Source organism: Thermobia domestica, chromosome 9 (genome assembly GCF_964235325.1).
Source record: "Thermobia domestica chromosome 9, izTheDome1.hap1.1, whole genome shotgun sequence".
Classification (NCBI taxonomy): Eukaryota; Metazoa; Arthropoda; class Insecta; order Zygentoma; family Lepismatidae; genus Thermobia; species Thermobia domestica.
Genome location: NC_137462.1, coordinates 45,456,675 through 45,472,495, shown reverse-complemented (window position 1 = coordinate 45,472,495; position 15,821 = coordinate 45,456,675). Strand labels below are relative to the sequence as shown.

The 15,821-nt window shown below is 36.0% G+C and overlaps 1 protein-coding gene across 3 annotated transcripts in view; it reads right to left on the bottom strand.

Moving 5' to 3' along the window:
• Positions 1 to 15,821, bottom strand: part of LOC145694628 (uncharacterized) — a 610,937-nt gene that overhangs the window by 87,310 nt on the left and 507,806 nt on the right. For all 3 annotated transcript variants that reach the window (XM_081771034.1, XM_081771036.1, XM_081771035.1), the window contains exon 6: positions 3,096 to 3,138. In XM_081771034.1, coding sequence (XP_081627160.1) covers positions 3,096 to 3,138 — 43 coding nt within the window. The remainder of the gene's footprint in view (positions 1 to 3,095; positions 3,139 to 15,821) is intronic.

The following is a 15,821-nucleotide window of genomic DNA, read 5'->3' as shown; positions in this document are numbered from 1 at the left end:
CAACAACTTTATTCTTCCACCAATCATAGGGGAATCTTATCTCAGACCCCAGTCTAAAAAAAAAAAAGAAAAAAAAAGAAATAAAAAAAAAGCTTTTATTACTTCCCCCAACTGCCCAACTACAGGGGGAGAACGAAATCTATCACCGTGTTAAATTGGACGGAAAACAGAACAAAACAGCCGGCATAAAACGGTGACTCGGGGCCACTTAATTAACATACACGAAACACGGTTTAACATGAGCGCGATTATTACAGGTCCTGTATCTCTTCTGAAGGCGGGGTTTGTTATTATTACTGTTATCGTTGGACTCCAGAACTCCAGACGAGATTTTTCATTACTTCTTTTCCGAAAAAGAAAAAAAAAATTATCAGGATTAGTTATCGTTGTGCACTGATCCCGTGAAACACGCAAAACAACATATAATATTATAACCCCTATCTCTCTCTCACACACACACAGAAAAAATATACTTGTCACGAAAGTTCATATTACAAGTTCCCTAAAGATTAATCCATTTTAAAAAAGAATGTGATAATGTATGTCATAAAAACTAATAAATTCAATAGATGATAGATTGGCCTATTAGGGTACAGATTTTTGTGGTTCCCATAAACTAGCTAGCGAGGCACAGACTCTACAAGCGTATGAAGCAACTAGAGGGGCCTTCTGAAATTGGATATGAATAGAGACCGGATGTTAGACAAAATGCCTCCTACTCTTTTAAGATATGATCAAAATTAACGTTTCAAAGTTTATTTGAGGGTTATAATTTCAATTTAAGCCTTTTTTTATTTTGCCTATTTCTGCCTAAATAATTACTTTAGTGTCTACATGCATTTTCTTCAAAATAAGACTTTACTGGGGGGAAACATATAATTTAGTATTTGAAGAAAGGATTCTGTCCCTTCCGAGAAATAGAAGTGTTGTTTCTAGTGATAAGATGTAAAACTTTGAACTGCTATGAGTACTGATAAAGTGCTGTAAAACTTTGTTGTATGTATTGATAAGTGTATAAAATTCGCACTGTTATGTGTAGTGCTAATGTACTGTAGAGAATGTATTTATCAAATATATACTACATGGAATACATGTTAAGCTTCGTTTTAATACACAGTGAAAGAAGTTATTAACAAACAGGTATGTTTCTATGTTCTTTGAACATTATTTATAACTTGAATTTATTTTTTTAATTGTATTGAGTATGTATCTTCATTATTTCGAGTTCGATTTTAGTGCATATTTTACTGCCTATTTTCCAGGTTTTTAATGCCTAAACATCTGGTCTCTAGATATGAAGAACCAGTTTGATTATACAGAAATCTGATGATAAAGTGTCAGCAGAAGTAAGAAGAAGAATACTGAGAATAATTAAAACAAGAAAACGAACTAGTTAGGACACTGACTGAACACCAAATGCATCTTACAAGAAACATGATAGAAGATACAATGAAAGGAAAACAAGGGATAAATAGAACAACCCTACAACTGGAGAATGGTATTAGCAAGCGGAAAGCTCTTTCGTCCAGATGACGACGTTAGTAAAAGATCATAGAACATCGAAGCTTTTCAAACTGCAACAAATAATCTCTGCTACTAACGGAGAGGTCTGCACGGACGGAATATCTGCATCAATATATTGTAGCTCTCGCTTATACATATATTTTGTTTCTATGCAGATGATGGGTAAAATTTGCGAATATCCGTGAAAAGACAAGTATTTTCGCATTCATTCCCCTGAACGCTATTAACTGCTGACCCTTTGGGAGCAAATAATCACCAGAGAAATATTATATTTCGTTAGATTTTCATTCTTGTTTGCTTTTCAATGTCCTGCCATAAATAAGACGTATTAATATGATCTTATGAAAGTTTGTTGGCAGTGGCTCATTCTTCGTTATCAAAGATATTCCATTTGTTCTGAGAAGGAAAGAAAATGACATACGGAATTTCCAACTAGCCAATTTTCTCGTCAGAAGCCTACATTTTCGGGGATTTGGACAGTCGTGGGTTCGATTCCCAAGACAACACACACAGCATTTTCATGTCAACTCCTCTTTCACACCACAGATGCCTAAAGCCATTAAAAATAAAATTTAATTAAAATGTACTGGTAGTTATTGGTGCACCTCCCCGTCAGAAAATTATGGATCCGGCCCTGTATATCTTGATACATGTTCAACTGTAGGACTCTAGTTTCACCAGAATTACACGAAAGTAGAATGAAATTTAGTTTCACTCCTTCCGAAATAAAATCTTGAATACACCACTATGCATATGCAGTTTTGATGTTGAAAATTTACTTCCGAGTTTTAAGACTTTTGAGTAGAGACCCTCAGAATTGCGAGACTTCTTCCCGCTGGTTTAGTAGATAGCCATGTCTCTTTGGTACACGTGGTCCTGGGTTCGATTCCCAGTGGGACAGCATAGAAGTTTAATTTCACGATCGTTCACTTTCACTAACTATCAGTCTCTTTTAGCTTAAAGGGCATAATTAAGAGATGTTACAACTAAAAATTCCATTTCAAACTTTATCTTGCTGTTCTCGTCCCTCACACACCACCCACAACGTCTCCAAAAGCCATGAATCACGATTCTGCCCTGACAATCGTGGACCTTTTGCGAACAATTGATTTCTGTATGCTTTGCCTCTTTGAGAAACACTGAGGAAGATCATTGGAACAAAACTGTGAACGGAAGAATATTCCCATGTTCGTGGAAATTTTTTTATTTCAAAATGAGAAGGTATACTAACTTTGGTTGAAAGGATTATAGAGACTTTTCATTATAGAAGGCATGTCCTTCTTTTACAAAATATTATGTATTTAGTATTTATCTTTATAGGCACAAGAAACGGAATTTACGAACAAAATCCAAAGACCAAAACGTTAGTCAACACTTTAATACACTCCGTAAGACTTCAAAATTTTCAAAACATAAAAGTGATGATATTGTTTTTCTTTTCTTTTTCTTTCTTTCTTTCTTTCTTTTTTTTTTAAGTCATTACTCATACCAGAAATTATTTTCTTCAGTTTATGTCAATACGTATTTCATTGTAAATAAAAACGAAACCAAAAATAAATAAATACACTTACGTTTTCGGGTAGTTGTGAAGAGATCGGAACCGGCATCTGAGGCCTAGAAAAAAGAAAAACAAAATTTAGTAATGCATTACTTTCATTTCTTTACTTATAACAGAAGTATCATTTAAGTTTCTTAAAAAATCATTACTGGTAATATTCATTGATTGAATAACAGTGTAATTTAAAAGTTAACTCACATGAATCAAATACATGACAGTGTGATAATTTGTTAATACCCACGTAATAACCGTACTAACACGATTTGCTTTCGGTGAATATGGTTCAAGGTTAGTGGCAATCATTAGTCCAAAAAGGTCGTTTTGGTCCACGGGTACAGGAATCGAAGAAAGAAAAAACAAAGTTTTGAACTAATGCTAGACTAAGCCTTTTTGCAATTTCCTTTCGTTTTACGTAAAGACAAGTTAATCAGACAGTAGCGTACGCATGAATTTATTTCGGGAGGGGCCCAAACTCAATATGAGGGTATTTTATACTAAAATTCCTAAAAGTGCCCATAAAATTAGGCTAAATTTGCACAAAAGTCGAAATTTCGGGGGAGGTCCGGACCCCCAGGACCCATCCCAATATTATATATATATATATATATATATATATATATATATATATATATATATATATATATATATATATATATATATATATATATATATGAATAAGAACGTCTGCACCGTATTTACTAAAATATCACTGTTGTATTTTTAACAGTTTTTTCTACCAACATCGTTATCACATTTCTTCTCTGTCTAAGATACTATATCCCCTTTCCCTGCTCTTCAACTACAAACGTGATGATTAAAAAAAAAGTGACAATGAGCGGTAAAAGAGAAACTAAAGAAAATACGTAGGGGAAAAAAACCTCTACATTTCGAGACAACGAAACTTGCATCTCCTTGGGAAGCCATATTTTATTTTTTAAACCAGAAAATGCCTTGTAGCTGTCTAAAAATCTGATGCTTGAAACTCTTCCCAATTCTTCTGTCTCTTCTCACCACAGAAATATGGGAGTAAAAAAAACGAGGAAAACACGCTGAAAGGCAAGAAATCAATTCAGTGAAAGCTCAACGCTGCTGAAGATGATTTTAAGTGTGTATTTTTTCCCTTGATGCTAGGGCGGGAAAAATGGTAAAGCAGCAGACATCGTGGTGGTAGTTTCTTCATCCCCATTCTCTCGGTTTTTTTTTCTCTCTTATGAAAAAAAGCGGGCTAAAGGGACGAAGAGGGACGGAGAAGGCCGCCTAGTCATGGATCGAACTTGCTAACGCATGCGCTTTTCTACAGAGTTCCCGCATTTAAAAGAATCCAGGGGAGAACACAAAAAGCAAACCATTCTATACCGTTATTTCTTCTAACAGCTTTAAAAAAAAAAAAATAAAATAAAAAAGGTCATTCCTTTTATTAATATTAACATTACTTAATGAAGTTCCTTATCATTCTCCCAAACTCAGATCACAGCAAATATTCATGAATTCGATTCATTCCCACAAATACACATATTAATTTAATATTATGAGCATGATGGCTATTTATTTATTTATTTATTTATTTAAACGTAGAGTTGTCATATGTCCGTATTTCGTACGGACTGTTTGTACTTTTGGGTCCGTGTCCGTATCGTACCAAAACATCAAATAGGAAAATGTCCGTATTTGACAGTTTTTGGAGCTGCACGAAAATTTCCGAGTCGGGAATTGCTAATATCTCAGGCGAAAAGAATTGTGTTTTCATCATATATTTTAATTACTATTAATAACATATGTTTTTAAAAAGTGTCTTCAGTTTTCCATTCAAGGTTTTTTTTTTTTTTTTTTTTTAGATTTAGTATAGGTAATTAATGGCATGATTTATTATATTTGTGTTAATTTTAAAAAAAATATAAAACATGTTAGTTTCCAATACTGTTTTAAGTATTACAGTAAAGAATTGGCTGATAACCTAAAAACGTAATTTTTAGCTAAGAAATTTCAAAATATTTATTATGTTTGGGCACTATATCTTGGATGGGTCGTTATTTTAAGATTTGTTCGTATTTTGGATCAAAAAAAATTATGACAACCCTATTTAAATAACGCAACATAATATTACTTGTACAAGAGAAGACAAACATATACTTCAGTTCTTATTACCAATAACACCTGTCATAGAATAAAAACATGGCAAAATAGTCTACGGAAAATAGCCTACGTCAATATTCCTCGTAAGTTTTCTTCTATACACCAAAATAAATTCTTTAGTGAGCACCTAGTCCTTTTCAGAACAAAGACCCTCATAATAAAAGTTCTCACGAAAAAAGTTACCCTCTTCATGGAAAGATAACTGATGGGTGTTACCAAACCATCAACCAAGGGTCGCTGTTCGAATTTTCTTTCTTCACTCAAATGTAAGGAAATCCCGCCATGGGCGATTTGCGAACGTCTCCTGGTATTGAAGTCATGTTTTGATATGAACTATACATGTGGCTCGAAGTCATAAGTTAAACTATTGCACGTCTTATACCATTTGAAGTTCAAAAAGACATTAACACGATAAATACAGTTTGCCTACAGCTACTGGATCAGAAAATTTATTAGAAACGTAAAGATTATGTGCATACTTAAAACATCAATACAGAAAAGGAAGATTTTATATCATATTTTTATTAGCCATCTTAAAATGCAAATACCTTCACATCTAAAAATGAAATAGATATTATGTATCTCCTTTTCATGACAGACCGGCTAAACCGTTTGAAATGAAGCACTCAAGTCGAGCTTGGTTTTTGATCACTTTGGTAATAATAAACTATCACTCTGATGATGATAAACTATCAAATCGGATGTAGAAATACCCCTGGAATATTGATAACCCATGCAACATAGGTGTAATAAATGGTTGCATACTTTACAGTATATTATGTTCTTATACAGCAAGAGTGGTCAACCGTTTTAGGTTTGAGAGCTATTTTTTCATTTCAGCAATCACTGGCGGTCTACTTATCTGTTTAATCGTCTGCTAGAGGGAAATACAAAAGAACAACGATCCAAACAGATAGTATGATACAGACCACCGCTGGCTACCTCTCGCGACTTCGTGATCGACGCGTTGCCCACGAAGTGTTAGAAAAGTGTTGTCAAGTTGAGGAACACAGAAACAATGATTTGAGTCGACGGTCATTGCTACTGTTAGTGGCGTTACTTTTTGATCGTTACAATGACCAATCTAGAAGCGGAAGTACTCTCGTTCGCATGACTTCGCGGTTTATGTTACTGCCCTAGTAATAGGGTATAGCACAAATCTGCCTGATAACGAGATTACCTCTTGATGTGTAAACATATCAAACACTTATAAGGTATCCTTACATTCAAGGCTGAAAATATAGCCACATTACTACAATAGTGTTTCACTAATATAAGAAGTGTATCGAAAAGTAGTTAGCAACTTTTGGGGTGTCGGTGTGCACTTGTGAGGCTGCATAGACGGCAAAACCTGGAAGCACCTGGTCAGTTGAAGTCTTGTAAACGGATAGCCGTGTGCTTGTTGCTGTGTTCCGAGTTAAATGGGAAATGTCGCGTGTGAAACGGGAAGTGAAGTGGGAAATCCTGTACAATTGGAGCACCGTGAAAGGCATAACATACAATCAGATAGGAAAAAAGTGTGGGGTTCATCATACAACTGTGAAATTGGTCATTGAGAAATTCGGTGAACATTACAGTTTGAAGATATGCCGAGATCTGGGCGAAAAAAGGGTCCCAGAAACCCTGGACTCGACCGTGAAGTTGTGTGGTTAATACACCAAAATCCATCAATGTCTGTGCGGGATTTGGCTACCAAAGCGAGAACGTCCATAGGAATGATTCAGCGTATCAAGGCCAGACATAATTTGAAGACCTATAAGAAGCAAAAACGTGCGAAACAAACACCAAAGCAGAGACAAACGGCACAAACAAGAGCCTGCAAGCTGTATGACAACATCGTAAAGTCACCAGAGCGATGTGTGTTGATGGACGATGAAACGTACGTAAAAGAGGACTCAAAAACACTTCCGGGACCCCAATATTACGCTGCAGGCAATGTTGGTGATGTATGTGCTGCACAGAGGTACGTTGACGTGGAAAAATTGGGGGAAAATACTGGTATGACAGGCAATCTGCTCCTGTGGTTTGCGCTCCGGTATTTTTTTTATGCAGAATCCACCATAAAAACAGACGTGTACCGAAAGGAATGTCTACAAAAAAGACTGCCGCCATTGTATAAAAGGCATGCAATTCCCCCTTGTTTTGGCCCGACTTAGCAACAGCACACTATGCTAAGACGACAGCACGGTGGCTCAATGGACAGAACATCGAGTTTGTAGGGAAACACATGAATCCACCAAACTGCCCACAACTCCGTCCAATCGAAAGATATTGGGAAATTGTCAAACGCAACTTCCGAAAGAATGATAAACCAGTGCGCAACATGGCGGACTTCAAGAGAAACTGGGCTGCAGCATCGAGGAAATGCACCGTCGAGACTGTGCAACGGTTAATGGCTGGAATTAAACAGAAACTACGTTTATATGTACGACGGGACATGTAAGTTGTATTTTCTTTGTCATGTAGATACATAGAGTTTCTCTATTAATAAAAATGTGGGTTTGCTTCACTTTTTATCTTTTCTTCTGACTTTCCTGACATATGCAATGTTGCTAACTACTTTTCGATACACTCCTTAACTTATGGGCTAATGGTAAATATTTCTTATAGACTGATCTGTAGTATAGCATTTACACCATATATAATTAAAATGGAAACACATGTATCACTTGTAATGCTATCCATTCACAAGGAATTCTATCCCAAACCTGTTGTCAAATTAAAATAGAAAGCGGACTGCAGGTTTTTATACACATGAAAAGCTCCCAGCCAGGTGTTTATACAAAGGTATCAAAAGAACCTTCTGCTCCTCTTTCATTTATTTTTTTTTTTTTTTTCCTTTGCTTAACATGATGTCAGGGGACACCAGGATTATTACTTTCACATGGATAGCTTTCGCTCTTTCATACCTTTTATAAATAAGTTCAGCTGACAAAAAGGTATCTTATGCTACACACAGCAGTTGACACGAGCGTTGAACGAAGAACAGGAAAGAGCAGCCTCGCTGCAGCTGCTGAAGCCAAAACCAACAAAGCACCAAGTGACAAACAGACACCACATCTAATGATCCCTCAATGACACCGAGAGCTATATAAATTCACAGACCCTCGTCGTCGAACGCTGTGAAGCATTGCTTTCTAACGCTCCATTCAAGAATTTCAGGAACGAAAGTAACTTTTTTTCAATGTACCTTCATTATCAAAAGTATTTGCCTGTTAGTATGTGTACACACTTGGAGGCTCTTGTTATGTAACCTATTGAGTGAATGGAATTTAAGTCAGGCGTCTCATTTTTTCCACTTAACTTACCTAATCGACATATCCCTAGTATACACAAACAATAGTTTTTAGAATGTGTATGTTTGAAAACGCTATTATATCATATAATGTACAATTTGTAACATTATATAGATAGAATCTATCTAATTACATCCAGAAACTTATTGTGAAACAGACAGATTCCGTGCGCAGAATAGTTAAAAAGCCTGACTTCGACACGATTCTGGGTTTAATCTGCAACAAGAGCAGCCCTTCCTGCTGGTCTAGTGGGTAGCACGCGTGTCTTTGGTGCACGAAGTCCCGGGTTCAATTCCAGTAAGAAAGCCTTGAAATCTGAACGTATTGCGATGGTTCAGATTCCACCTGTAGGCCCACATCTCAGCTAGCCTCGGTGCTGAAAAGGGACGCTAAACTGCTGCAGCTAATTTATTGTCAATGAACAAGCGCTCATTTACAACTCACCTGACGTGGATGGTATGCGAAAATTAAATTTAAAAAAAAAAGAATAGGAACGTCGAAGGAAGCCTTTAGAAGGAAGAAAAGTCTATTTTGCGGGTCTTTAAATAAAAAGTATAGAAAAAGACTCATAAAATGTTCCTGTGGAGTATTGTACTATATGGGACAGAAACATAGACATTATGCAAAAGTGATGAAAAACGACTGGAAGCTTTCGAAATATGGGTGTGAAGAAGAATGGAGAGAATTTGTTGGGTCGAAAGGAAAACAAATGAAAGAAATGAGAGGATGTGGGAAGTGTTGAGGAAGAGAAGAAAAAAAATGTTATTAAAAAGAGGAAGAGAAACTGGGACATTGGCTAAAAAGGGACTATCATCAGGGTATAGTGACAAGAAAGAAAGAAAGAGAGCGAGAGAGAGAAAAAGAAAGAGAGAAGGAAGTGAAGGAGGCTACAGTTGATGGAGAGTATCAATACAGAAAAATCGCACGTGAAGAGAAAGAGATTAGCTGTAGAGTGTGGTGCATGGAAGTCTCTCAGATGCGGGAAGTGAATTGCCAATAATGGCAGAATACTTATAACGATGATAACTTTCAACCAGAATTGTGCTCAAAGTATGTCACTCATTTTTAATTTATATATATATATATATATATATATATATATATATATATATATATATATATATATATATAGAGAGAGAGAGAGAGAGAGAGAGAGACTTGGTTTTGAGTTTAACGTCCCTTTCAGCAGCGAGGCTATAGAGACAGGACCTATTGATTAACGTGGAATCCGAACATAAGCTCCCGCTAGGAATCAAACCCGGGCCTCCCACGCTACAAGGCGCGTACGCTAACCATTTAGCCTCACGAAGGACCTCCTTTTAGATACATACATTTAACAAAAGATAGAAACTTATGTTGGTATCTGTTCCTGAACATAAAATACATTATTTTCATTATTGTCATACAGGCCTTTTGAATATCCACTCTCTCAGTTTGTACCATCTACTTAGCCATCCAGTACAGTACAATTTCCATTATCTAATAGTCATAGTCGTGTGAAGCACATCTACGTTAGTCTAACCAGCCCTTTCTCCACCCTCCAAAAATGCACTTGAATATGTATAAATTCATCCTTCTACGTATGAAACATGGGAGTTCTCTCACTTTACTCCTTACCAGTCAGTCAGATGTATGACGTAGAAGCGCGCTTTTACAAGAAGCGAAATCGCAGAAAGAAACACGCTGAGCAAAGAAGAGGAGATAAGGTAGGAGAATAAAATAAACAGTGGACGCGTAGTCATAGGTCCACAGGTAGTATACCTGCAAAACCATGAACTATGCTATCAATGCTGTTCTTTTCTTGTCATCACTATCTTTTATTAAGGCCATATTTCGTGCCTGCACCTTCTCTTCTATAAATAGTTTACTGAGGAGTTTCAAGTTTTACGTCCCACAGTTATGCTCTACAAGCTAAAGAAGACAGTCTTAATGATCACGAAACGACTGATGGGACAAGAATGTGGGAGGAAACATGATAGCCAGATACGACGTTATCCACCATAAACTCTCATTGCCTGGGATCGACCCACGGAACCCTCGCATCAGAGGAGAGCGCTTTACCGATGAGGCACCATGCCCCATCCCAGAAAAGAGGACCGGAATGCGTATTCAATTGGAAATGACTATTACTGTTATTTCTCTACCTTGGTGTTCGGACCCCTATAAGGACCGTGAAAGGAATGCATGGGAGTCCAACGGAGGAGTAAATATATACATTTTAGAGATTTTGACATTTTTATTACAATACATAGTCAAATAGAGCTTATTTAATCAAAAAGAACGCATTACAAACCGAAAATTACTTGCAAGGATCACTCGCAAGCGGATGTAATAAAAGGGTGTGTGTGTGTGTCATGCTATGAAATAGGTTGAGAAAACTTGCACTATAAATATAAAAATGCAGTATGTAGTTGACCCACAACACATTCATGCTCGTTGGGTTGTCTAGATATAAGGTATTGTGCGATTCAATATAGCTTCATTTAGGTATTTATGAAAAGGTTACGCGTGCTGAATATACCTCAGGATTATCTGTGTTGACGCAACAACAGGAGACAATATTGAGGTTACGAAGACTAAATTATTAGTCTACCGTAATTACCTAATCACATATTTTTCCCCTGTAATGCACTCATCATATTGTCAGTGAAAAACATAGACAATTACATGAAAATTTGTTTCAACTTTCGAAATATATAGAATGATTTTCGAGCATACGATCAGCATACTGTTACTGATTTATCTTGGTCCACTGTTTGCATACTAAACATTGTCGTGGCTGTTAAAACGATCAAGTTTTAATCAGAAGTCAGAAGCCTTAGAATGAACTAGAACCGCTGTTGGGTAAATTGATGTAACGATTTGTTTTTGCTTCCTAATACAATCTATTGACAGATCAAGCAGTTCAATCACACAAACAAATTCCTTTTATTTTCCACCTTTCATGTCGCGTGACTTCCTGACGCCTAGATAGTTCTTTTTTTTTTCTATTTTCGAAACGACCAAAATCTTACAAACAACTGCAATCGCCAAGTTTCAACGACAAAAGTAAAAAAGTATAACTAGTGGAACGAATAACGATTAATCAAGTCACGGTATTTCGCACTAGCATTCGTTTTTTCTTTCTTTCTTTCTTGTGTGGTGTGTGTGTTTATATGTGTGACAGAGTATGCTTATCTTCCAACAAACACAGATGTTGTTTGTTGTTTTTTGACACGCTTAATCACCGCTGAGTATCATGAAAAACAATGCCACACTGGTTTCCTATTATACCATGACTCCATTTATTCCACTTCTTTTTGTCGATCAGGAGACGAGACGAAGGAACGCTAAAGACAAAACGAACTGCAACAAATGAGCTGAGACCAGCCAAGGTTTAAATAGCAAATCGTTTACAAAGAGAAAACCTGTAGGCATACCAATTGTGACTAAACATTTCACAAGGCGAGACATCAAATCATTCACAGCCTACAACCACCTTCTTTACCATCTAATCTTGTCTTATTTGCTAGTGGTAGCAAACTAGTTTAACTATAAAATTCATTTTTAAAAATAACAATTATACAGAAAAATATCTTTGTACCGAGTTAAACGTCAGAATCTGTACGCATACACATATCGTAAATTATAAAGGGGTAACGTTCACAAGTCTTAAAATTTAGGTATATATATATATATATATATATATATATATATATATATATATATATATATATATATATAGTGTGAAGATTGGAAGAGGAGTTAGACAAAGATGCAATATGTCGCCCCAATTATTCAACATTTACAGTGCATGTTTAATGAAAGAAGCATTAATGGGAATTGGAATATTTCAAGACTGGAGGGCAGATCATTAACAAGATCAGGTATGCAGATGATACGGTTATTATACCTAGAACCGAAGAAGGACTACAGGAGATGATTGACAAAATAGTTGACACTGGGAAAATACACTGAATGGAAATCAACATCGAAAAATCGGAAGTCATGAGAATATCCCCTGGAAATGCGCCCTTACGGCTGAGAGAACAACAAAAACAACTAATAGCCAAAGAAGAATTCAACAAAGGTCACCCTCTACCAGCATCCTTAATATTGGACTAAGGAAGAAACTGGTCAAGTGTATATATGGAGCATTGGACTTTATGGTTCAGAGACTTGGACATTACGGAAGTTAGAGAGCTTCGAAATGTGGTGTTGGAGGAAGATGGAGAACGGACAGGAGAGAAGAGGGCGCTTCTAGCACCATTATTCGTAGAAAGACCAATTGGATCGGACACATCTTGCGAAGAAATTGTCTGCTTCATACCGCCATAGAAGGAAAGATGGGAGGAAAGCGAGGAATAGGAAGAACACAAGTGATCGATGATTTGAAAAATAGAAGAAAGTATTGGTAGTTAAAAGAGGAAGCTGAAAATCGAGAAACATGGAAGAAACGTTTCCAGGCCCAAACTGAAAATTAGGAAGAAAAGGAGAAAACAGTCCCAGGATCTGCCAAAGGTAGAATACTTAATATATACATGTACAGTTTAGGGCCTGGTACGTCTATTTGATTTTTGAGGACTTCTGCACTTTAGGAATTATCCATGCCTCATTCACTTACCGAGAAATGAATTACCGTGCACCGTGCAGAAGTTACAACAATACTGATACGAACATAGTTTGGTTACTCATTTTTATCGTGACGGGAAGAATTGGCCCTGCTGTTGATGTCCCATTCTCCTTCTCAATCTAATCTAACAAACCCAGTTAATTCCATCGGTAACAGCTATATTAATTATATTAAAACTATTATTATTATTATTGCAGTTACACACGAATTATGTATAAAAGATCTTACTTCATCGTAAAAATGAATTAAGACACTTTTTATATGCGCGTTGTTTTAAAATATAAATTCCGTCGAGGTAGGTCAAAGCCTCAACAAGAGTGTTTTTTTTTTTTTTTAATTCAGATTTGTGCCATTTAGAAATAGGAAAATCAGAAAAAGAATTTTTCGCCCCATGCCTATGCTAAAGAAAACATGAACAATAAATATTACCTAAATATGTTTTAGATGGAGTACGATTATTTCTTTGATGTATAAATCTATTTTGCCTTCATTTTTAGAAACCTCTGTAATCTACAATATTCTCAGCATGGACGCAATGTTAGCGCCCCTCATTTTAGCCTTGTTTTTCAAGTCTTCTGCACTTTAGAACTTAGCGTGTGTGAGGATCAACACGGCTTAGAATTTGACAACTACCGTCGCATTCCCCTATTTAATACTAATATGCAACGCTGCTGTCATGCTGTTAAAAGTTAAAAAGTTACTCATCACATCCCACATCAACATATGTTGTATTTTCCAAAATATCTCGAAAAGTTTCACTGAACAGCTGAAGGCAGCGATAACACGGGGATCCGACACAATAATTGAGCTTTTGGTGTACTTTCCGAAATTTGAACGTGACTTCCCATAAAACTCTTCTATATTCCATTGTAAAAGAATAATTTTCTCTATCTTAATAACACAAATTTAATCAATAAAGTCAACTGCTACAAAAAAATATACGAGTAATATTCAATGAACAGCAGTTGTAACACCTAACTTCTCCCCCCCCCCACACACACACACGCAAAGAAATAAAGAAGTCTCGAAACTTGGACACGGTAATTCCTTAACATATTTTTTTTTAGAAACAGAATCTCAAATCACTACTTACGAATTTTAAGGCATGTATGTCACCCAAAATTGAAAATCATTCATTGAATGCGGAATATTACGTCATCAACAAGTATATGTCGAACTGAAAGAATTATGACTTTTTTCCTACTGCTATTGTTAGGCACAAAATCCTATCAACCAACTCTTAAATAAGGTAGAAGCACTAAAAGTTTATCAGCATTCAAATTCCTGACGTAAAACGAAATAAAAGCCTTTTACTTATTTCTGTTCAAATTGCTCAACGAGAAAGTATCTACAATGATCGGAATTTTCAAACTAGAGTTTCTTTCATAGCCGCATATCCCGCTGTTAGCTTTGAACAACACATTCTTGGTTTATGAATCATACAATGCTGACATATTTGTGAAGTCGTTACCACTTAATCTGGATCTTTTCCGTTCCCAAGAAGACTTTCAAATCGAAAATAACCATTTATTTGATTTTATCAATACCTTTTGTTTTTTTTAAAATTTGTTCTTGTGACATTGTGTTATTTTATATTAATTAGTTTTAGTGTAAAAAATTGTACTCTGCTGTCTCTGAAACATTTGAGTGAAGTATTCTCAAACAGATTTTTTTAAGAAATATTCTCTAAAATGAAATTATGTAATGGGGGGGGGGGGGAAAGTGAAGCAACGATATCACAGAAGAAGCCATAAAATGAAAATAGCTAAGTCAATATTTTGTGGTTGAGGGCCCAAGAACAATTTCACTTTATGCAGTGATAAAATTATGATTCCCTCTGTAGACATCTATCGGTGGCCCGATCGTACCTACCAGGAAGATAATGTCCCCTGTTATTGGTCTTCCCTCTTAAAAATTTTTTTAGAAAATATCTGGCGCAAGCAGCCACGTAACCCGATCTAAATGGAATAAGATATAAAAATGGTATCATATTCTGGGATCCTGCTTCTCATTATATTCAGGATCCTCTTGGTTTCTAATCGAACTTAAAAGCTATCAAAATATACCGTTATTAGAACTTGGTTGATTTTCTTCTGTACTGAGTGTCAACACATGGAATTTCTTTTACACTTTCTGTTATACCTTTTTAAAACAGAGTATTGTGTTTAAGTGACTAATTAATGTTCTTGCTGTGCATGTGGATTCAAATTCAATCCCCGGTAGGTTAGTTAACTAGTTTAGCGGCCTTGAGGCTATATGTGGACGGACCTATACTTTAACTATAGTTTACGGTGGAATCGGAACCACCGTAATACGTTAAATTTTAATACTCTCAAACAGGGAATCGAACCGGGAACCGCAAAAGTCAGCGTGTAGCAAAGTAGACCAGCGGAAAGAGCTTAATCTTCGATAGCTGATAAAGTGCCAGATACAAACACAAATATGTTTCGAATCCCATTTTAAACATGTTTGTTTGTTATAGTCTCGGTTCAGAGAAGGGACGATAAACTGTTACCAATCAATCAAAGTTAAAATTAATACGAAAATGTATTCGTGATTACAATAAGCAAACGAAAGTGAAGTGCTATTTGATTAGTCTATTGGAAATATTTGAAATAATCGCACAGCATGCCTTAAATACAGGTAATCATCAAATACAAGCTAAGAGAACATCTCAAGCAACAACTTCAATTTACAA